General features: G+C 37.3%; 1 protein-coding gene across 3 annotated transcripts in view; it reads left to right on the top strand.

Moving 5' to 3' along the window:
- The window catches only part of SPATA16 (spermatogenesis associated 16), a 221512-nt gene that overhangs the window by 173926 nt on the left and 24055 nt on the right, over nucleotides 1-23531 (top strand). For 2 of the 3 annotated variants that reach the window (XM_032842387.1, XM_032842388.1), the window contains 3 exons: nucleotides 13268-13414; nucleotides 14464-14576; nucleotides 20872-21036. In XM_032842387.1, coding sequence (XP_032698278.1) covers nucleotides 13268-13414; nucleotides 14464-14576; nucleotides 20872-21036 — 425 coding nt within the window. Of the gene's footprint in view, nucleotides 1-13267; nucleotides 13415-14463; nucleotides 14581-20871; nucleotides 21037-23531 lie in introns of all 3 variants that reach the window. The other variant, XM_032842389.1, reaches the window with a different exon arrangement.

Raw genomic sequence — 23531 nt, 5'->3', positions numbered from 1 at the left:
GAAACCACTGTTACTAACTGTATGTGTACAGTCTGTGGTCTGGCTTCTTTTCCCCCATGCAATTTTAATGTGAGTGAGGACCTAAAGCTTAGGAAAAGGGAACATCAAATGTTATCTTTAGCATCTGTATCTCCCTTATAGGTGGTACCAAGAGATTAGGGCAGGCAGTAGCTAGAAAGTGAGTCACACAAAGAGAATAGTTATTTTGTTTTGTTGACACTTCCCCAAAACCAGGATTTTCCTTTTTTCTGTCTTACAGATAGAATTTAAGAAACTTCTATCTTGCCAAAAATTTATTCAGTTATTTATTTCAACAAATAGGCACATAGCAAAGCAGAAGTGTGCAAACAGACTTTTTTTTTTTTTTTAACCTATACATTATTCATCTTTGGTCTGTTCAGAGCCAATAATATATTCTATCCCATTCCCATGCACTCAATCTCCTTCAATCTTTTTTTTTTTTTCAGTGTTCCAAAATTCATTGTTTATGCACCGCACCCTGTACTCCATACAATACATGCCCTCCTCAATACCCACCACCAGGCTCACCCCTCCCCTCCAAACCCTCAGTTTGTTTCTCAGAGTCCACAGTCTCTCATGGTTCATCTCTCCCTCCAATTTCCCCCAACTCACTTCTCTCCAATCACTAATTTCTAGGAACTCTTTCTTGAGCTCTCTGTATCCTTTCTTATATACACCATGTCTTTTAAATGCATGTAGAATTTTTTTTTTAACTCCCAATGTCCTCCGTGTCACCAAACTGTGGAAAGAGCCAAGATGCCCTTCAACAGATGAATGGATAAAGAAGATATGGTCCATATATACAATGGAATATTATGCCTCCTTCAATCATTTCTAAAATTTAATCTTCCTTCAGTAACTATCTAATCAAATTCACCAGCTTCCCTTCCCCCTTCCATGGGATTTTCTTCTTTCCTGGTCTGGTTCAACTTTCACAGAGCTCAAGCATACCCATTGCCCAAAAAGGTCAGTGGATATATAAGGAAAGATTCTTTTTTTTTTTTTTTTTGAAGTCTGATGCAGGCTGGTGCAGCTGCTGATTACATGGCTAATGCAACATGAGATCACCTCTGTTGGCGAGCACAACCAAATGGGCTCATTTATGTGACACATTAGGTGACCCAAGGATACCTGTATGAGTTCTCCATGGTGCCTTTTGATGTAGATGCTTCTTTATATGTATATCAATCACCCTCACTACATAAGTTGGCCCAAACTAAAGCATTCTCTGAGATTCCCTTTCCCTGCCAGAGTGCTGGCTAGTGAACCCAGTCACTTTCTGGGTCTTAATCGAAAAATCCCCTGTACTGCACTAAAGACTGGGAGTAGTTTTAGCCCTATATCCAATTCACTGTGTTAGTCTGCCATGTCTCTTCTCCCTTTCTTGATGCTCCAGAATCCCAAGATCCTCAAGACAAAAAGAGAATCAACAATGGAGATGAGTGGTTTCTTCATCTATTCATTTATTCATCAAACATTTATTGGGCACATATATTCCAGACTCTATTCTAGGGAGTGCTAGAATATACCTGCTAAGAAAGGACCTGACCTTAGTAATTTGTAATTTAGGGTAAATATTGGACTATATTTTTCCACTCTTCTGGAGAATATTTTCAATTAAAACCTAAGCTCTAATGGTGGAATGGAAGGCTGACTCTAATTAAAAGAATGATGGAGGAGAAAACAAGGGAGCAGTTTGGAACTAGAAATCCTGCCCCCAGAAAGCGGCAGACTAACTAGTTGTTTACCAAGTTATTTTTTCCTCTCATGTATGTAACTAAAATACATTTCCAGCCTCCCTTGTGACTGAGTAATGGCCAATAGAATGTGGGCAGAAAAAATACATGCCACTTTCAGGCCTGGTCCATAAAACCCTACAATGCAGAACTCTCTTTCCCTGGCCACTGTAGATAGTACTGTGAAACTGAAGAAGCCACAGACAGAAGAAGCTCGGAGTCCCTGAATGACCATGTGGAAGGTCACCCCTCTAAAGACCCGCATGAGCAAAAAACAAAATTCTCCTGCTTTAAATCACTGAGATCTGGATTTGGAGGTCTTTTGTTTTGGGTGTTTTTGTTGTTGTTAAACTGCATAGCTTTACTCTACTGCACTGCCCTATATCATAACAGGTAGGCAGCTTGTTACTCTATCCACAATGCACACAATAAATTCTTGTGAACTCGGTGACTGAATAAACACTCCCTCAGAAACACTGTTTGTACACATTCTTTTCTACTTCAAACTCACTCATCCTTCTCCATACGGCTACCAGTGTCTGCTCTCAAGCACACATGTTTGTACCCACAAAGGAAAAATAATATTTCAGCAGACCCACTGATGGCCCAAGGAAAGCAGAACACAAGTATGTAGTTTTGACTGCAGCAAGAGAAATTTAGGCCATAAGTAAGAATTTCTAAACTATAAAATTCATCAAAATAAACAACAGATGAAGGTCATAAAATCTATACCTTGAAGATCTTGGATAAAGAGTTACCTATCTATGTTGTGCTGGATAAGTAGTTATTGTCATTAAAACTTGGAGACTAACACTTAATTCTCCCAGATGGGCTGGCAGAAAAACCTCTAACTCAGAAACTCTGCCCAATCCAGGACACCTTCATCAAGCCTAGATAGTGTTGAGTTCTTTACTCCTCGATCTTGTGACAGTGCAGTGAGCCCAGCAATAGCTGGCAGAGGTGGCGGTAATGAGCAGGTAAAATTTTCACAGTAAAGATTTCCGGGGCAGTATATTTTTCTCTAGCTAAACTTCAATTCACAGTCACGCGTGTCAGGGGTTTCCACAAAAACAGATGGAAAGGGGAAAGCTATAAAAATAAATCAATTTTGAGATGTTTATAGGTATAAATATTTTTAATCTTCTTACTGAATAGACCAACTAAATGAGTGATTCATTATGAGAAAAATCCACTTCACCCTCAGTGGCAGACACTAGAACCATACTGCCCTTCTAAGGTCTACAAGACCAACGAGGAAAGGTTAAAATTCAAATCTGCCTTCTGGGACTACCAGGCTTATACATCCTCAGAAACTTACTGTGCATCCTCTGCTATTTGGAGAATCTGGTAAGACCAGCCAAAATCTTAAGCTGTATTATATTATGTTTCTCAGAGAAAAAAAATTACTGAATTTTTAGCAGAGTAGCTATCCATTTTTCTTATTTAAAGAAAAATCCAGTTTGATTTATGCCGAGTAGTCAGGGTATATAAAGCAAATAATAATTCATCAGCTCCAGAATTATGTTTTCATTTATAAAGATTTTGCTCGAGATTTTTATTCATATATTCCAGCAAAATAATGTAATTTTGTATAGTTCTCATTCTTGCATGGTTGTATTTTAATAATAATAAAGTAATACAATAAGCATATCCTGTCTCCTCTTGATGAAAATATCAAGATTTATTTGCTAAATAAATAAATATTCAGTAATGGATCTATGCTTAGTAATGTTTAATAGAAAAGTTTTCTGGATCAGATATCAATTACTCTAACACTTAGGTGGATAGAGTCATATTTTGTCTTTCCAATGCAATTTAACTCCCAGGAGTAAATATGTATGTTCAGAGGAATAATATATTGTTTTAAAATAGCCCTTTAAGAATTGCTTTTTACTGAAATTTATAACCCTGTTCTTGTTCAGCCATCATTCACCAGTAAGGATAATACATTCTTGTGCTTTCTAGAACAAGAAGTTAAAAATTCCTCATTTTATTCTTTTTTTCTTTAAAATGTTATAATTTTATCATGATCATGAGTTTTCAAGATCAGACTATTTCTTCTTTGTAACTCACTTTCTCAGATGGAAAAGGTTATAGAATTAAAAGCCTATTCCCCGATGTTATTATGAAAGTATTATGGCCAGGTTGGTTATAAAGATGATAAATCTTATTATATTTGTACCACAGTATTCTTGTTAGAAACAGGGAATCATTCCCAAAGTACAGAAATACCTCATATAGAGAGCTAAATTCTCAGTTCTTAAAAATATGAAAATGTTGGGGCCCCTGAGTGGCTCAGTCTTTAAGTGTCTGCCTTCAGCTCAGGTCATGATCCCAGGGTCTTGGGATCAAGCCCTGCACTGGGCTCTCTGCTCAGTGGAAAACCTGCCTCTCCCTCTTCCACCCCAGCTTGTATTCCCTCTTCGGTTGTCTCTCTCTCAAATAAATAAATAAAATCTTAAAAAAATATATTAAAATGTTGGTCTTTCCAACTGGAAGTGCAGTTTTCTGGCACTGTTCGATCTTCTCAATGAGCAGTTCACTTGTCCTTTGCAGTAGCAGGTTACAGCACTGTTTGCCTCTGGTCTCCATCATCTACTCTTACCTTCCATGATTGCACTTCTCCTGGACCTCCCTGGAACTTTAATTCATCCTACTTGGTATGTTTTCTTATGGAGTCTGACTGAAGACAAATAGAGTGGCATTTTAAAAAATACCATTTAATAATCCAAAAATAAGTGGAAGTATTGTAAATTTTTACTGCAGCCTCAAAAAAAAAAAAAAACCAATGGGTTGGGTCAAGATGGAGCTCTTACAGTGGGATACATGGCAGGAAGCAGGTTTTACAGGTATGGTATCCATAATGCTCAGCAAAACCTTGTGATACACATACACACTCACAAATACATATATATGCATGCACAAATGCAGATACACACACATACACACACACATATGGCACCTTCTTTCCAAGTTCCCTCTCCCACTCAAAGCTCTCCAAATATTCTTCCCAAATTTATTCCTTCATAAATAGATTAGGTCCTTTCCAGTGTTAATCTGTAGGAATATTGTGAATGAGATAGTTGATCCTATTTAATTCTAATAAGTATATAGAAGTTTATAGAACACATTTTGTGTATTAATCTCACTTATGGCTTTATCACCCATTTCTTACTTTTCCTTTTGCTCTGTTTTCCTCATTCTTGTACACTTTTTCTTATGTTATAAGTATCTATGTAAGGCAAGTCATTACACTTCTACAGTGGGATATAAACAAACAGGTAGATTACCAATCCAGATAGGCAGGGAAATTAAATTTTCAGTTTATGTAAGTCTTTTGTTTTGCACTCTTAGTTAACTATCCAAGAGTCACTTTCTATAAGATGTAGAATCTAACCAAAACTGAAAAAGTAATAACTATGAAAAAGATCAAGAAAAATAATGCTAGTATATATTTAAGTTTAATTACTGGTAATAATGTCATAATACTGTTATCATAATAATGGCACCACCAAGATGTATTCAATTTTTCTATCTTTGTCTAGTTGTAAAAATTAATTCCTAATCCTCAAACAGTTGTGTCTTAAATAAGGAATATATTCTTCCCAGATTCTTGAAGAGTTTATGATTGCCTTGCATCTCAGCTATAATATTTTAAGGATTCCAAAGTATTTGTAGATACACTGAACTACTAGCTAAATTCCTATATCAGAAATCTTTGGTTTCAAGTGGAAGGAATCACAGCTCAAACTGACTTCAGTATATTTAAGTTTTAAAGGGGTAGGGAAAGGCATGGAACACATTGATTTATATTATTGAAAGATCCACAGGCGGCACTGCCTTTAAATGCAGCTTAATCCCACAGCTCCCTCACTGCTCTATTTTCTGCTGTCAGCTTTATTCTCAAGTTCTACCTGGTATTCCACTACCTATACCATCCCCTCAAGTGCTAGGATCTTGAGTAATAGCAAAATGCTCAAATGTCATTACAGATCTCAAATCACACTGTCCTGAAGAACAGTGAGTGCCTCTTCCACACAGTCCCTGGACTCACTCTTACTCATTGACCCAAATTGCACTTATGTTTATGATTGAACCAAAACTGAGGTCAAGGTAATGCCAGGATTGATTGGTCTACACCAGTTAGGCCTCACTTTTAGAGCAGGTAGAGATTAAGAAATTTGCCAAGAGGAAAAAGAAGTAAGGAGAGAAGCCATAGTAAGTAACCAACCAAGAAATGTCCATTCTAATTCTTATATCTGCAAAAATATAGCTGGGGGGACTTGGGTAACTGAGTCGGTTGAGTATGTCTGACTCTGGATTTTAGCTCAGGTCATGTCCTTGGGGTTGTGAAACTGAGCCCCATGTCAGCCTCTGTGCTCAGTAGGGTATCTGCTTAGGATTCTCTTGATTCTCTTTCTCACTCTCTCTCTCTCTGCCCCTTCCCTGCTCTCTAGCTCTCTCTCTCTCTCTCAAATAAATCTTTAAAAAAGCTGTTTATGGGATTATAACAACATTGTATTATTTCTTTGACTGTGACTCTAATAATATTAAAGGGAATAACAGTATCTTTAATGTTTGTATTGTCTCAGGTCTACACTGGTGGGGATAAAATTAAGAAACTCTCCCAGAATCAATACAATACAGCAAATTAAACATAAAACTTTGGAATCAACATGAATTCCAGGTGAAATGGAAATGAACTAAGCATAAAAATCCTGTGGGATTATTTGTTTTTTCAAAGTTTATATATGGTCTATGAGACCAACCTTAAAAATTCAAAGATCGGTTTTGAATCAGAGAAGAAGACCAACAACCTGAAGTGAAAATTAAGATCTTATCTTAGGAATGGAAACCAAATTTTTCCATTTGCATCCAGAACTCTATAATGAAGGTCAAAGGGAAAATGCAGCTTTTTATATGAAGATTCCTTATAATAGAGCTTTCTCACACATCAAATGCAAAAATCAAAATATGCTATGTTTTTAAAAGTAGAAACTGTTTTATTATTTATGGGAGGCAATAATGATAACTTAGCTGCAAAGCTGCTGCCTTTTGCTATTTTCTTGCTGATGTGAATTTGTGGATAACTTCCAAGATAGAAGTATTGGCATTAAAAGGAGTACAAGATAAAACTCAGAAAATGGTTGGAAAAGAACTAATGACAAAGTGTTGGCATTATGAAGATACTGTAGAAGCTAAACTCTGAAACTGATCAGTAAAAAGAAGTCATATAACACTGACATGGTCCCATCTCATACTGAGCAATTGGGACCTTTAGAAATGAGATTTTGCTCCAACCCAAAATGTCAGAACATTCTGTTATGGACAAAGGGCAGAGAAATGACATAGATGCCAGAAAATAGAGAAGGAAATGAAACTTAGAGAAAGGTGATGATAGAACACTAACAGATCTGCATACTTCTAAAAGAGTTTTTAAATTTCTTGTGCTTTTTCTTTTTTAAAAAAATTTGCTTTGTAAAGTTCATTCATAGTTTGTTGTCTGTGCTTATGATGAGGTGTCCAACAGAAAACACTGATGCTGATGGCCTCTACATTTTGTACTTTACTTCCAGAGAGTTTATATTTTACAGATCTTTAACTTCATAACAGTTAAAGCTATTTCTCATATATATAGATGAGTCTGCTGATCTACAATCAATATTTCATGTTTGTGCAGACGCTTTTCTGGTGATGCCGACAGTTTCACTAAGTAAGACTCTCTCTATTAACCCAATCTTCTTTTTGTGACTATGAGTTTGTATTTCTCAGAGAACAAGCTGCAACAAAGATACAACCCAAATATGAAACTAATTTTTCCATCCAGGCAAGGCTACTCTGTTCATTTGAGCATTTTACTCCATTGAGTTATGCAATACTTATTAATTTACTTCCTTCACCCTTCATAAGTTAAACAGAAGCCACTTGAGATTTAGGTAAAATAAGGACCAAAGTCTGTGTGATATTTATTTCTAAGCTTAGTGACAAAGAAATAAATCATATCTCAGAAGCTCTGAACATTTTATTCGTTCTTTCTGAAGTTCTTTTTTTGAAAAAGATTATTTGAAGTTCTTTTTTTTGATCATTAAAAACTCAGGGTTTGGAAAAGTTTGTTTTTTAGATTCAAATATTAATGAGCACCTACTAGATGCTTGGGCATGGGCATAACTTAAAAATGTCATCCTGAAGAGGATTAAAACTTGTTAGGGAGATAAGACATACTCCCATGAAACCTTAGGAAATTCACTCTGGAGTGAATAATATAGATTTCTTTAAGAGTTTGAAGAGTGATGTTGAAATATTCCGGTAAACCTGCATGGACAAGATGGGACTTAAATTAGGTACACCTGGAAAGATAGTCATCAACTGAATTAAGGGAAAAAGAGAATATGTAAGTGTTTCTTAGTAAAAGAAGTTTTCTGAACAAAGAAAAGTTCAGAAGCAGGATAAGCACAGGCGGGTACAAGTTAGTGAAATTAGCAGAGCGGATGATAAAGGTAGAGATTGTGAAACAGATACACACAGTTGAGAGCCTTGAGTACCAAGAAAGAAGTCACTGAAGTTCCTGAGAAAGTATGTGGCAAACACAAAGGCAATGTTCCAGAAATATTCCTTGCATGGTGGGGTGGCATAAAATGATAGTGGTGGCAGTGAGGTTGGCTGGGAAACTTTTTCTGTAATCCAGATGTTATGTGACCAGAAATTTGACCAGGATGGTAGCAATGGTTATGCTAAGAAAGAAGTTAATATGAGATGTATTATAATGGGCAGACTTTAGTTTTTGAGACTCACTAAATGTCAGAGATAAGAAGAAAGAAAAGTCAACAATGGCTTCCAGATTCTAAGCCCGAATAATTGGGTGAATAATGGTTATCCTAACAACAGGATGAAAAACAGGGAAGAGGGAAGTTGTGGAAATTATGAAAATCACTTTTGAAGAAGATATTTGCTCCCTTCTGGTGATTTCTGTAATGATGAGCCAATAGCAATGTACCAGGAGACATTTGGAAATGCTGGGTTTGAATTTGGCGAAGATTTTTCAGACCAGACTGGAGCTTTGATCTCTAACTTTTTGCTTAGAAGTAAGAGCTAAAGCCACAAAAATTGAGAAAGCCCCCAGGAGTGTGTGTATGAAGAACTCATCAGTGAGCCAGGGACAGCTTGGAAGAGTACTTACTGAGAAGGCAGGAGGAACAAGGGAGAAAGAGAAACTGGGAGGTGTGTGTGTGTAGGAGAGAGGGTGAAATCCAGAGAGACAGAGAGAAAGAAAGTAAAGAGACTGTCACTGTACTCCAGGGAGGTGACTTCAAGGAGGAGGAGGGCAATACTACAGAAGGTCAAGCTGCATGAATGACTTGAAGACCTGAAAACTGGTCAGTTCCAATGTGGTACAATGAAAAGTCCTTGATAAAGGGCAAACTTCGTCCTCTTTTGCTGAGGTGAGACATCTTTCAAAAAGAATTGCAAGATTATGTTTCTATGCAAGAAACTTAATCTGCATAATCTATCTTTGATATTCTTTTTTAAAGCATCTGCTGGTGGTAAAAATTTGGAACTATGTCATACCTGCAAACTGATTTTTTAGTGATAAATTTGGCCACAGTCTAAGTTTCATCTCTAATTGCGATAAATTGTAAAAGGATGCGTTAAGGTACTTATTTCTTTTCAGTTCTTCTGGCATGACAGAAGCAAAGAAGACATTTTTAATCAATTCAACTTTCCTACCAAAGAACAAAAAAATACAATCTGGTTAACTTTCATGTCCATCATGGGCACGGGGCTTTTCGGAGGTAGGTAGAGGTTTATGAGCATAAAATTGAGAACAATTAGCACTCAAATTAATGTTACATGGGATTCAACATCTGGTAAGTATGTCATCATTTTGGGTCATAGACCACCTGCTAGGCTAAATGTTCATACAATTGCAATTTACTCTGCATACAAATCGAATAAGAATGATACTTTAAAAAATATTTTTTTCTAAACTTAACAGTATGAATGTAGGGGCCTCTCACATTTTAAAACTTCCCCTGGAATTTAATAATAGATCAAACACACAAGATGAAACATACAGGGTCAAAAGGAGCAGAAAATACTTCTATTTTTGCAAACATATTTTATAATAAATTAGCTATAGTGCTCACATTAGTTTCACTAGTCAGTCTAATCACTGCAACTATTAGTATCAGTCTCCTCTTTGTCCCCCAAATATTTATGAGGAAGAAGACGTCAACCTCTCAAAGTTCTCCTATTATTTATGTAATCGAGCTCTCAAACATCTGGCTGCTTCTGGCAATAGAGCTGCACTGGAAAATGACAAATCTCGAGATGCACCCCACAAACCAACTACAAACACCAGCCTATGGACCTCACACCCCAGTCAGTTCTGGACTTTGCCACTCTGGGGCCTCCTGTCACTTCAGTGTAGACCTTAAAGTTTTAAAGGTGTCCTGCCAGGAGCCCTCTCTGTGCTAACAGTTTTCAGCCCTCGATCCAGAAGCTTCTATGTCTGGATGCTCCTCTCTGGGTCTGTGTGGAGGTCAGAGCAGCCACACCTATTCTTGGGGACTCTAGTCTTCCAGAGGTACCCAAGAAGCCAAGAACATCTCCATAGGATAGCCCCCAACATCATCCCCAGAATGGCCCATGGAGGCCTGCAAGCCTTCTATGTCAGGGAGCAAAAGCAGATTAAAGAGCAAACCATAGCCAGGGATCACATATCTTCCGGCCTCAATCTCCAGAGTATGTCAATTCCTGAAGATGCTGACGATTTATAAATGTTGGCATCTTATAGAGAATTAAAGGATGAACACAATCAAAAGAAATGCGATGACCATGTATCGGGGTGAGTTAGTGGCTTTTTGATTTATCAGCAAAACTGGCAAGCTCTTCCTATATTGTTCAGAGCAAGACAGTATTCAGTTGGAAGCAGAGGGTGTGTCTGTGATGATCTAATGCAGATTTCAAAAGCAAAGAAATTTCCTGCACTTTTGAGATTGAAATGCAGAAATCACATTTCTACCTTGTTTATAGAAATGAGACATCCTTTAAAAAAGAAGCCGTTTGTAATTCAAACACCAACTCAAGACGTATGTTCAAGCTGCACGTTAAAACCCACAAAAGTTACTCTTTTCATTCTGAGAACTCTGTGTGCTTGCTATACTTTTCTAGATAGGGTAGGAAATGTTCTACCCAGAATCACTGGCATTGCCATGTTTCTGGAACCATTTCCCATTGGTTTTCGGAATGATCATTGTTGTCATGGCTAAATTGTCCTGGGGATAGTTTTGGGAGTTAAGTTTTGACATCCAGCTGCCTTTCAGTTCTGGTCCTTTCCATTTGCTCACTGTGTGATCTTAGGAAAATTTGCAACCTCTTCTTAAAGCTCAGTTTTGCCATCTGTAAGCTGTACATAATAATATGCCCTGTCCTGCCTGGTTCTTGAGTGAAAAGGGTAATCCTGAAAAAGCATATGGAACAGAAGTTCTAGATAATAATCTCAGGCCAGATAAGCCCTCAATAATCTCAAGGGATTGCCTGATTTTGAGTCACCAAGGAAAGACTAAAGCATGTCTAATATATTTTGTTCTGTATCTTTGAAACCAAGATATTTTGTGCTATTTTTAATTTTTTCAATAATGAGCATACATGTTAACTCTCTGTTTGACAAGCATACCCTATTTTCTTAACCAAAATGTGCCAAAGAGCTTTGAGAAATTGTTGTTCTGGGGAAGGGTTGAAGGTCGCTATTGCATGTGAGGTGTAGAATAGGGTACAGACATGAGGATGGGTGGTCAGTATCCCAGGCTCCAAATAGACAGCTCTACTTTTAGCAACTTTAAATATTGGGCTTAGTAAATTTTAGTTTGAACGAAGGATTCTGCAGCTAAAAACAGGAATGGAGGATGCCAGTGAGGGTGGATAAAAACACTCATGGTTTACTACATCTATTTTTTTTTAAGATTTATTTATTTTAGAAAGAGACAGTGCACAAACAGGAGAGGGGCAGAGGGAGAAAGAGAGAGAATCTCAAGCAGATTCTGTGCTGAGCTTAGAGCCCTATCTCAACCCCAGGACCCTGAGATCATGACCTGAGCAGAAATCAAGAGTTAGCCACTTAACTGACTGCACCACCCAAGCATCCCACATTTATTATTTTTTAAGGACATATTACAGATAAATAATGAAGGCTATATCTGAATCATTACCATTTAAGTTCTGATTCTACATTAAAAATTGACCTTTAACTAAATCATAATTCAAGGATATTTGGAATTCCATCTTTTTCCCTTTCTGGCAGCATTAAGTAGGGAGAGCTCATTAAATCCTCTGCTAATCATCCTTCATTTGTTAAGTCTATCACAATCAAACAAAGTGTTATTATTCAGAATGGAAGTGAATTAAGTGAATCTGGCCATCAAGACTCCATGGATGACATTTGTCCCTATATCGAAAGTAATCAAGAGCCTAGCAAGCCTGAAGCAAAATACAATGGTTAGGTCTGTGGTCTCTGGAGTCAGACCACCAGGTATGAATCCTGCTTTGTCCACTTATAGGTTGTGTTCTTGTGAAAGTCACCTCCCATCTGGGTACTCAACTTCCTATTCATTAAATGGGGAAAATAGCACCAATTTTGTAAAGTTACCGTGAGGATTTAAAAAGACATTGCACAGGAGCGCCTTGGTGGCCCAGTCAGTTAAGCCCCCCAACCCATGATTTTGCCTAGGGTCACGACCTCAAGGTCTTGGGACCCAGCACCACATTGGGCTCTGCACTCAGAGTGGAATCCGCTTGTCCTTCTCCCTTGCCCCTCCCCGCTGCTTACTCATTTTCTCTCTCTCTCTCCCTCCCTCTGCCTCTAAAATAAATAAATGAATAAAATCTTTAAAAAAAGAAAGAGAGAGACAATCTGCCCAAACTACTTAGAACAAGGGAAAGTAGAAAGTAAGTACTCAGTAAATAATAGCTCTCAAGGTCATTAAGTATGTGAGTTTATTTTACGACCTTCCTGACCCTAAAATTATTTCCAAGTCTGATTGTGAAAGTCAGTACATTTGTCATTTCAAATTTTCTTCAACTATGGGAGGGATGGTAACTAAGTTAGCATGATAGATTTTAATTCTCACTTGGTAATTGTTCTCTTTCCTTTCATATAACGTTATTTCTTTAAATCTTAAACTATGAACAGAAAAATCAAATTCTTTTGAAAAGAGCACACAGAAAACTATTAAGCCTGCAAGCTGGTCCTGAATTTTCTATTATTTTGAATATGGAGAAAGAAATCCATGTAATCCAACCATATTTTACTAATTGTTCTGTGTCTTTATATTTTAAGAAAAGTATAAATAATGAAATGTGATTTTGATATATCATCTATTTGACATTTCAATGCATATACTTTTACTTTGCACATTTAATATTTATCATGTCTTCCAAGTACAATTCCTGAATAGGAGGAAAAAATACCCTTTGTTATCAAACTCTTTAGTTCATTTCCTATTGTATTTCAGATCTTCAAGGACTCCATGTATTGCCCCAGACAGTTGACTGGTCATCTTTTCCTCCCCAACAATATCTCTTGACTCTTGGGTTCAAAAACAAAGAAGATGGGAAATTTTTGGAAAAATTATCGAGTAGGAAGCTGCCTACATTTACAGGTAAATCACCTGGACTTATTATTATCCTTTAATGCTGTTATAAGGCAGGAATTGTGCTTTCTTCATCAAGTCTTATTCATCATAAGGTCTAGCATATAGTAGGGGTAGCCCCCCAAAATATGTTTGTCAAGTTATAATGAACTCCTTTCAATCTTCTTTGTGGGTTAGTTACCAATATCTGGGATTCAGTTTCCCCTAAGACCAATGCAATTCTAGAGTGCCTGCCTCCCTCACTCCAACCCTCTCATCCCAACTGTGCTATTACCAGTGCCTAAGCACAGAGCACTTAAAGAATGTAAGTTTTTGTCATCATCCATTACCAAAAATTATCCAAAATACTTGTGTAAAATCAAAAATACAGCCAATGAAAACCTTAAATCACTTGGATTATCTATTATATTGCTATTTGTTCTACTCTTTTCTTGCGTAATTTACCAAGAGCTTAAATCTCCTGAGGAGTTATTATACTTTAATGGTATTCAGTAATTCTGTTGAAACTTCCAAAACTCAAGAAAATATTTACATGGAGTCAAAGTCTCAGATTTGTGGGCAAAATTCACAACAGGGTTGAATTTATTCCTTCAGCTCTACCCACATAATTAAGGATTTGTGTTTTGTCTGGCACTCTGTCCTCTGAGGCTTATCTCAACTTCAAGCTACATTCAAAGTCAATGGGATCTGCACACTTGAGTAATACCTCGAAGGAACAAGACAACAATCAGACACATTTATGACAACATTTTTTCACAAGTCAGGGAAAACATACCCTGCTGAGAGGAATGAATTGTTATAGGCTGTCTCTTAGATCTCTCAATCAGGAAACACAACAAAATGAATAAAGGATAGTCTCTAAAGGGCAATGTCTCCTCTGCCTTTCTCCTCATAGATCTTTCATTGCTATGCATGTGGTCTAGGGATGGTGCTAGTTTCTACACTAAAAATTTCATATCTATTAACATTGAGATATCGGTTTATAGTTTGCTAAAGAAAGCATTTTGAAATGGAAGCCTGGAAAGAGTAGTATAAAAGTTTATTGTTACAATTTTTAGAACATAAAACTCCCTTCGGTCTGCTGACCAAAGAAGACACAGTGAGACACATGGAGACTATGGGGAAGCGAATCTTGCCAATACTGGATTTTATTAGAAGCACCCAACTGAATGTAGGTATATGAGTCTTTTATATTTGTCCAATGCACAAATATTAGGCAACTTTAGATGTATGGAAAGTTTATGGCACTAATATTGCAAGTATTAGAGGAGTTTAGAAACATTCACGGTTAAATCTCATCTGCAAAACCAAGCAAAGTTTAGCTAATGATTTTATTTTATCTTTTTTATATTTTAAAACATACGACAATGCTACACTTTGCAATCTCCAGCATTTATTAGTCTAGTGGCTCTTTGAAGAGACTTTTGGTGTGTGTGTCAGTGTGTGCACCTTCCTACTATCTAATTCAAGTTTGCAATACATTTCTTACTTCAAATCAAAAACAAAATTTTAGTAAATATAGTGGTTCCCTATTTCATATCCTGGGTTATCATACATAACTATTTTGTTACCTACACAAGAATTTGGAGTTTTCAAGCTAGTGCCTCCATACCACACTGATAAATTAGAGGCTTCCCAATGCATTGGCAATTGATCTTTGTACACCCTTAGGGTAAATTATCTAATCCCTTTTTCTGATCTGGGGAAAATATGCCCTTTCTACTTTTCAGTGTTAAAAAGCCCAAAATAATACCTGAATTTTGCTGTGCTGTTTTACAAAATTTAAGCCATTATACTGAAAGTACATAAAGGGAACTTCTCATTAATGGGCTTTAAAGGCTGCAGATTTCCCCTTTTTAAAATATTTTTCAAAAGGCCTGTAAGCTGGAAATTTTGAGGAATTTTCTTTTTGTGGCTTTTGTATTACATCATTGATTTGATGTTCTTACCTTACAAGAGGAACCAAGGGGGTCATCACAAACAGCTACTTAACATCTGTTGAGTAGTTTATCTGCTCAGTAACATTATTCAGCATTTTAGAAAAGCTATAAAACCCCTAATCTATTTGCATGATTTGTAATTCTATGTATTACAAATACAAAAGCACATTTTTATCAATTTTCCTACCACCAGAGCTCCCCCCCCATAACTCTGTTCCACTCGATTATCTCCCCTATATTTCTATTATGAAGAAATTCATCTCCATTTTCTCACAGTTCTAGAGGACAGAAGTCCAGGATCATGGTATCAGCATGGTCAAGTTCTGATGAAAGCTCTCTTCCTGTCTTGTAGACTTGATCTTTTCTCACATGGCAGAGAGCAAGCTCTCTGGGATCTCCTCCTATAAGGGCATCAATCCCATTATGGGGCCTCGACCCTCATGACCTTGTCTAATCCCAAAGGCCCCATCACCATACCATCACATTGAGGGTTAGGACTTCAATATATGAATTTTGGGTGGACACAAACATTCAGTTTACAGCAATCTCATTGGCTTTACCACAAACTTTAGGTCCTGTTCTCTAAATTACCCTTTATCATAACCTCCTCTGGCCACACAACATCACCAAACTCCCCATCTTAATTAGAGATCCACATATATCATCCCTGTCATCATCAGACCTTTGTACATAGTTGATAACAAGAACCATCACCATAGAGCATTATTTTTTCTCATCGGTTCATGGTAAGCCTAGCAGAGCCAATGTACTAGAAGTTGTGGAAGTGATCTCCCTGTGTCCTGGCTCTTTGGGGGCAATACCTGCCATACCTTGTTACTTATCAGGACACTAGCCACATCACCTCTTGCCAGCTCATATCTCAGTGTGTTCTGTGTGCAGGTTGGGCTTATCTAGGCATCACGCGCTTTTTAAATGTTCTTAACTCATTTTTTTCACCCTCCAAAGGGCATTCTAGCCAGTTAGAGATTGGTATATGCATGTACCTTTATGTGTCTATAAAGGATATTTGAAAACCATAACTAAGATTCTTGGCATCTAATTAATAACTGAATCTCTTTAAAATTAGTCAGTACCACTTAGCTAAGTGCGAAAAATTTTATCAACATTTCTATGTTAGCTTCTGTGAGAATTAACAGATTTTAGAAGATTATCTCAAAGAGTTTAATGGAATTGAAGCAAGTGAGCTCGAAGGTATCCAGGAACCACAAATATATCCAAATATTGGCCTCTAGGTTGTTTATTATATGCCCAACCACAGCTTAATAAAGCAGGACTGAATAAAATGGCTGCAAAGGTAACCTAGATTAATGAAGCAAGTAATGAGTTGGTGAGTAGAAATTATTCCTACATGGTACCATTAACTGTGACCCAAGAAGCACTCAACAATGTTTTTAAGATTCCCTGAAGTGTGTTTTTCCTTATCACATAGCAAATGCTGTCCACTTGAATGTTTGGGTATTGCATTGTTCTTATTAGTTGTCACCTTCACTTGTGACACCTGTAGATGAAGACTTTTGTCCATAGATGTGCTCTGTCAGTATAACCCGAAGGCAAATCATTTAACCTCTGAGCTATTTTTTCTCATTTATTAAATAAGCTTATATCTGCCAGGCCAACCTCACAGAGTTGTTGTGAGATCCAAAGTACATAATCCATGATGAAGCACTTTGTTAAGCATTACAAATTGCAGAAGTTTTTAATTGTTTATATTGGTTTTTAGTGTGCTTTGACAAAAGGACTGTTTTATAGACCTTTCTCTTTCTTGACACAAGCGTGTACTCTGAAATTATATATTCTTCTAAAATGAAGATTATGCGGATGTCCTACAGATTTCTAATTTTTTTCCTTAGATCACTAATGTGCTCAGAACTACTCACAAAGCCAGGATTAGAGGTGTTATCTCCAGCCATGGAGTAGATCTACTAACCACAGCAGGCCTTCCCAGGGAACATGAATTTTCACCGCTTGCCATAAAATGACAGAAGGAAACAAGGGCTTTCCTTGTATGAGGGGGGTTTCTATGTATCAGGCAACGATTCTCCTTACACTCTGATCCCAGTTTCCTTACTTTATAGATTCCTTTACTAGACATAAATAACCATGGCCATACAAGAATGATTCTGACATTGTAAGAGTTATAATCTAAAATATTCTACCCCTTCCTACATGGTGGCTTTTAATCCTACTGAACATCAATCCCATTCAACCAGTAGCTCTGTTCTAATGGTATTTTTCCTTCTCTGGATCCTTGTCCTAATGATTTCACGTGCTACCCGATGACACTGTGCTTTTCCATTCATTAACTTTATTGGCTACTGTCAGTTTCAAACCTTATGTACTGTGCTTCCTGGGCTAAATGTTAAAGAGTTAAAATAATAAAATCTCTTGCCGTGCATGAAGCCTTCTTCACAGGCTGACTTGCCAAAAAATGATCTAACCAAGTTTTTAATACCTCATTAATTTTACTTTTAATTTCCTCTAAGTGAAGCATAAAAAAATGTTTACATATACACATTTGAAAAGAACAGTAATATGCGTTTTCTATCTCTTTTTGGCAACTAATGTTTCTATATGTATGTCAAATGGAAATACAGCCCAAAAACTTGGGCTCTGCTTTCTGGTGGTACTATGTAGTATCACTTATCTGCCAAACATTTAACCATACCTTGTAGGCAATTCTCTGACTGAAGCCTTCATTTAAGCTTGCTATTTACCTAACATTCATTATACCTGTGTGAGGTTTTAGTTTCAATCTTGGCCACTTTATTACACTCTTTCCAGCAGTTAAAGACCCCTTTGATCATTCCTGAAGTCTCGTGGGTGGGTTGGGGGAGGGGCTACTTCTCCTTTAGATTTAGCTCTTGGTAGCATTACACGTTTAAGCTACTTCATCCCTTGTTATTTCCTTTATTTTCTTAAAGCAACAGCATTAAAACATTCCGCCTGGCCTTAAATGGCAATTTGTATCTCTTTTTCACTTTGTCTCTCGAAGACCCCCATCATGTATAGGTAAAATATTAATTTATTAGTTTTCTGATGACAAAAACTGCATTGGCTTTAGGAGAGGAGGAGGATAAGTGACTGTTAGCAGTCAACTATGTTCTGTCCTTGGTATCTGATTCACATGGAGCACTTCCTGTTTTGTTATGCATCCAACAATCAAGCTAACAAAGCACCATTGCCTTCCACTATTTTTATTTTCCTGATGTTTTGGAAAATTACACTGATAGATTATGTTCCTGAGCAGACTGCTGTTGTTTCTGCTCTTTGGAGTTGAGTCACTACACTACTTTCCTACAAGGAACCCCATTGTTTATTTTAAAGAAGAACAAAGAAAGCAATTTTTCTTCAGAAAGAAAACGGTTTCTCCTGCAACTTGCTTTTCTCTATTTGACAATATCCCATTGTTTAGCTGCATGTTTAAACTAAATGGGTAGGCTAGCTATTTTGTCAAGTCAGAGAAGGGATCCCAATTCCACAATTTGCAGTCATCTCTCCTATAGGTTTATAGGTTTCCAGATAAATGATTAATCATAAAGAACTAATTAGCAGGGATAGAAGGACATTATTCAAGTGATATAGATAGGTGTTAGAGAGACACACAGCAAATACAACGTAATGGTGCTCAATCTTTCTGTATTACCAAGATTCTAGAAAAGTGCCAAAATATGAGTATGACATTTCAGAAGGAACTGCTTTGCAAATTCAAGTTGAAATTCAGATGCTCTTTAGTAATATTAGTTTCTAATAACTTTTCTCTTTAGAAGAGATTCTCTTTGAAGAAGAAAAAATCATGTCTGCCTTCTCTAATGTCTGGGGAGAAAAATCTGTTTTATAAGCATACACAGACTAAAATAGTCCTTGTTCAGATACTAGCCTTTCAGATGGCAGTTTGTTCAACTTCCATTTGAAATATTAGAAGATTGGGGGTAGGAGGGCACCTAGCTAAAATTAATATTTCTAGGGCCACATATCAAGAGATACATGACTCACCCAGTAAGGCCCAGGACTCTGCCTAGTTAACAAAACCTCATGATTCTGGTCCAGGTGGTCCAGGAGGAACCCTATGATAAAGGAACACTGGTCAACCAGACTTTCTCTTCTGGTACCAGGATGCAGAATGCAGTTGACAAATTAAATCCTCCTGTGACTTCCCACTTCTTACCACCCAACAAACACGGCAGAAACCCAAAGCTTTTCTATTAACCCTTAGATAAACTTTATGCCCCTCTTTCCCCAATATAAATGAGAATTTTATGATAAACTTTACATTAAGCATTACAGTTTGTATTAAAATTTTTAGAGAAGGTCATGTCTTCTCTCTTATGGCTGGCAGTAGAAAAACACACAGCTGGGCCATCTTATCAAAGGTATCCCCCATTGTTAGAAAGCCCAAAATAAAGTGCCTGGGTGGCTAAATAAATTAAGCATCTGCCTTCAGCTCAGGTCATGATCCCAGGGTCCCAGGATCAAGTCCCACACAGGGCTCCCTGCTCAGCAGCGAGTCTGTTTTCATCTTCTGCCTGCCTCTCCCCCTGCTTGTGCTCTCTATCTCTCTCTGACAAATAAAATCTTTTTTTTTTAAAGCCCAAAATACTATGGGGGGTGGTGGTCTCTACAAATGCACACAGTAGCCTATTTCAAGATGGATTCAAGGAACCAGAATCTAATACCTAAAGGAGGGGAACCAGAGTCTAAGGCCATCCAGTGAAAACTAAAGATGAAAGAAGAGCTGGAGATTCAATGTAAGCCATTGGGTAGACAGAATTCAACTTCCACAATGTTTTTCAGAATTTAACTTGCATAGAAAATATTCTTTTATAGAAATAAGTTAGAGGGACGCCTGGAAGGCTCAGTCAGTTAAGCATCTGCCTTCGGCTCAGGTCATGATCCCAGGGTCATGGGATGGAGTCCCCACAGCAGGCTCCCTGCTCAGTGGGGAGTCTGCTTCTCCTTCTGCCTGTCTCTCCCCCTGCTTGTTGCTTGCATTCTCTCCCTCTCTCTGACAAATAAATAAAGCAAGCAAGCAAGAAAGAAAGAAAGAGGAAGGAAGGAAAGAGAGAGGGAAGGAAAAAGGAAAAAAAAAGAAAAGAGAAAAGAAAGGAAACAAGATAGTAGGCAACCCTTAGCTCCTGTGATGCTTGGTGACATAGATAAAGTACCCCTCTTTAAACAAACACACCTTTGTGGGATCCCCACTAGGAGAGTGGAATACATGTTCAATTTCAGTCCCCTCTTTTCCCCTCAGCCCAGGTTCCTTATGCAGGGTCACCTGCAAATCTTTCTGAACAGTCTTGCAAAGCATTCCCTTTTATATACATTCATCTACATGAAGGCAGGGTACAGATGATTCTCAAAAATAATGGAAACAAACATTTATTTGTGCTAGGTAGCCATTGCTTCAAAGGATGTAAATATATCGCAATAATACCTGACTTCAATCCCTGGGGAGAGGTCTATATCTGTGATTTTGTTCTAAAACACTTCCTTTTACTGGGAGACTAGGGGAGTTTCCACAGGTGCTCAGGTGTAATGGAGAAGTTGCAATATGCCAGCCTCCTCAGCGGACTGCAGAGAGTAAAGGAGCAGTCCCAAGTGATCAATCAAGCAATGGCGGAGCTAGCAACCATTCCCTATCTACAGGACATCAGTCAACAGGAGGCAGAATTGGTGAGTGTTTTTCTTTGTTTAAGGCTTTCATGGGCCCTGGGCTAACAGAAGAGTGATGTGTTCTGAAAAGAAAAAAAATTGTGAGAATCAATGTAGTCTGAGGGAAAACTGCCCAACCCTCCTGAGGCATTTTAATAAAGAAACTAGAAAATGTAGAAAGGTGTTTCTGTCTTTTATTTGCTCTCATCAACTAGCTTCCATTTTTATAGCAAGAATTTTGTGATGTGTAAAAACATGGAAAAGGGCTGATTATTCATATCGTGGATCAGGCTTTTTGTTTTAAATAAAGTATAATTATAATAAATTATTTCTTAAACTCCAAGTTATGTTAATATATAATTTTCTTGTAAAGGAAAGTGAGAGGACAAGAGTAATTGCTATATAAAGACCAACCCTGCAAAATAGTCTTTAGAGTTTCCTTATTCATTTCTAGTATCATACATATGTTGGCAGTGCAACACACACACATTCACACCAGTACATTTTTTTTAAGATTTATTTAGAGAGAGGGAGCACAAGCAGGGTGAGGGGCAAAGAGGCAGGGAGAGAGAATCCTCAAGCAGACTCCCCACTGAACAGGAAGCCTGATACAGGGTTTGATCCCAGGACCTGAGCTGGGATCAAAGTCAGACACAATCGACTGAGCCATCCAGGCGCCCCCACACTGGTCCATTTAGATAAAACAGTTGTTTCATTGGAAAGGAAAATGTAGTTAGTCAAATGATTTTTTTAACTAAATTGACGAATGAACTCAGAAAACACAGAGCCAGTCAAAAATTAGTTGAAAGAATATCTCGGAGAAACAATCTTCAAATAGATGTGTATATTCTAACAATAATCAATATTAGGAATGATGGCTCCTCATTTGTAAAACTATTACTAACCCCTGTGAGGGCCATTCGAGGATAGGTAAAATTTACTATATATGGAGATCCTAATGGTTTATAGGGAAGGGCTCTTTACTTTGAGGCTTTAATTGAAGGTAGCCAAAACTATTTATAGACCTGAATTGCATTCACATAGCAGGGATGAGAACAACCCAAACTGATCACCTGTAATTTTCAGATAACTAAAGCATCCCTCCCTCTTGTAGCTTTTAAAGTTGTAACAAATTAATCCATCAAGAAATGAACTGCCAACATTTATAATGTACATCTGACCCTGTAAAAGGGTATTAAATAAATAGTGGTATTCAGAGTCAGTATATAAAGTGGTCTGACTCGCCAAATAATAAAACTATGCGTACTAAAGTTTAAAACTATGGGGTGAGGAAAAGTCTATTAATCAGGGAATTACAAAGTCAAAACTGGCAATAATACTTTCTAAACCTTTATGGTTCTGTGCAGTGGAACACCTTCTAAAAGGCTAAGTGTTTATCCTACCACTCATAAGACATTCAGGAATGCAGTAAGTATGGAGTTTTCAAAGTGCATATTATAGCCAATTTTAGATGATTAATGCTCCTCTGAGATAAAAGGAAGCAAAGAAAATGCTAATTTAAGAAGCTGGCACAGTGTTGATCCTGTCTTCCTGAAAAGCACATTCAAGATTTAAATGAAAAAATACAGGGGAGTTTCCTGCACTTAGGTTTTTTAACCTCTTATCTGCAGCTTTTTTTTCCCTCTCTGGAAATAACATATTTCTAAATATAGACAAAGAGCATAAAACTAGCATTATTGACATGTTTTACTCACATGTTGTAATAGCTCACTATTTGAAACCTTGGAAAATAGATTCATGGAATATTTTCACAATTTACATGCGTACTAGAAAAAAAATTTAATGTCTATGGATTTATATGTATAGGCCAAATATTTAAAAATCACATATCTTGCAAGATTTCATTACCTTAAGTAATAGATTTTACTTTCTAACTTGCAAACGTAGGTTAACCTAGGAAAATAAATCCTAGTAATATCATCTCTGGTGCTACATAAACAGGGACTGCTCAGTAGAAGAGTCTTGAGTGACTCAACCCTCCGCCTTCCTGCTTAAGCTCTGCGATATCTAACGTAGAGAGAGATCATCTGAAAGTTCACACTCTGATGCCACAGTGAACTGAGCTGGCATTTGTTCTTTTTTTAGAGAACTTTCTTTTTCAGTTTTGATCATCACATGGCTTGATGCAGTTTCATTACTTTGCAGCCACATACGCAGCATGTGCACGGGATTGTTTTAACTTGGAATGTGGCAATTTTGGGCAAAGGGCGGAATTTTCTAAACTTGCCTTTGAAAAAGGCAACTTGGTTATTTTGAAATTTTAGAAAATAAAAGAATTGTAAAAGACTTTAAATGAGCTAACATCCTTTAGAAGGCAATGAAACAGCGCAATTTTAGTGTTGTCCTCGGGTGAGCTTTTGCATGATGCCTCGAATTATGATACATTAGCCTCAGGAGAAAATACTAAAATGCGTTCATGTACTACATGCCATTTCCTGAGTGAATTAACTATTGCCTTCATTCTTTACAATCCGAATCTGTTTTTTACAAAACAT

Source organism: Lontra canadensis, unplaced genomic scaffold (assembly GCF_010015895.1).
Source record: "Lontra canadensis isolate GAN:19392208 unplaced genomic scaffold, GSC_riverotter_1.0 scaffold129, whole genome shotgun sequence".
In the NCBI taxonomy this organism is placed as follows: domain Eukaryota; kingdom Metazoa; phylum Chordata; class Mammalia; order Carnivora; family Mustelidae; genus Lontra; species Lontra canadensis.
The sequence above is the reverse complement of the archived record's forward strand: the minus strand, read 5'-3'. Positions and strand labels throughout refer to the sequence as shown.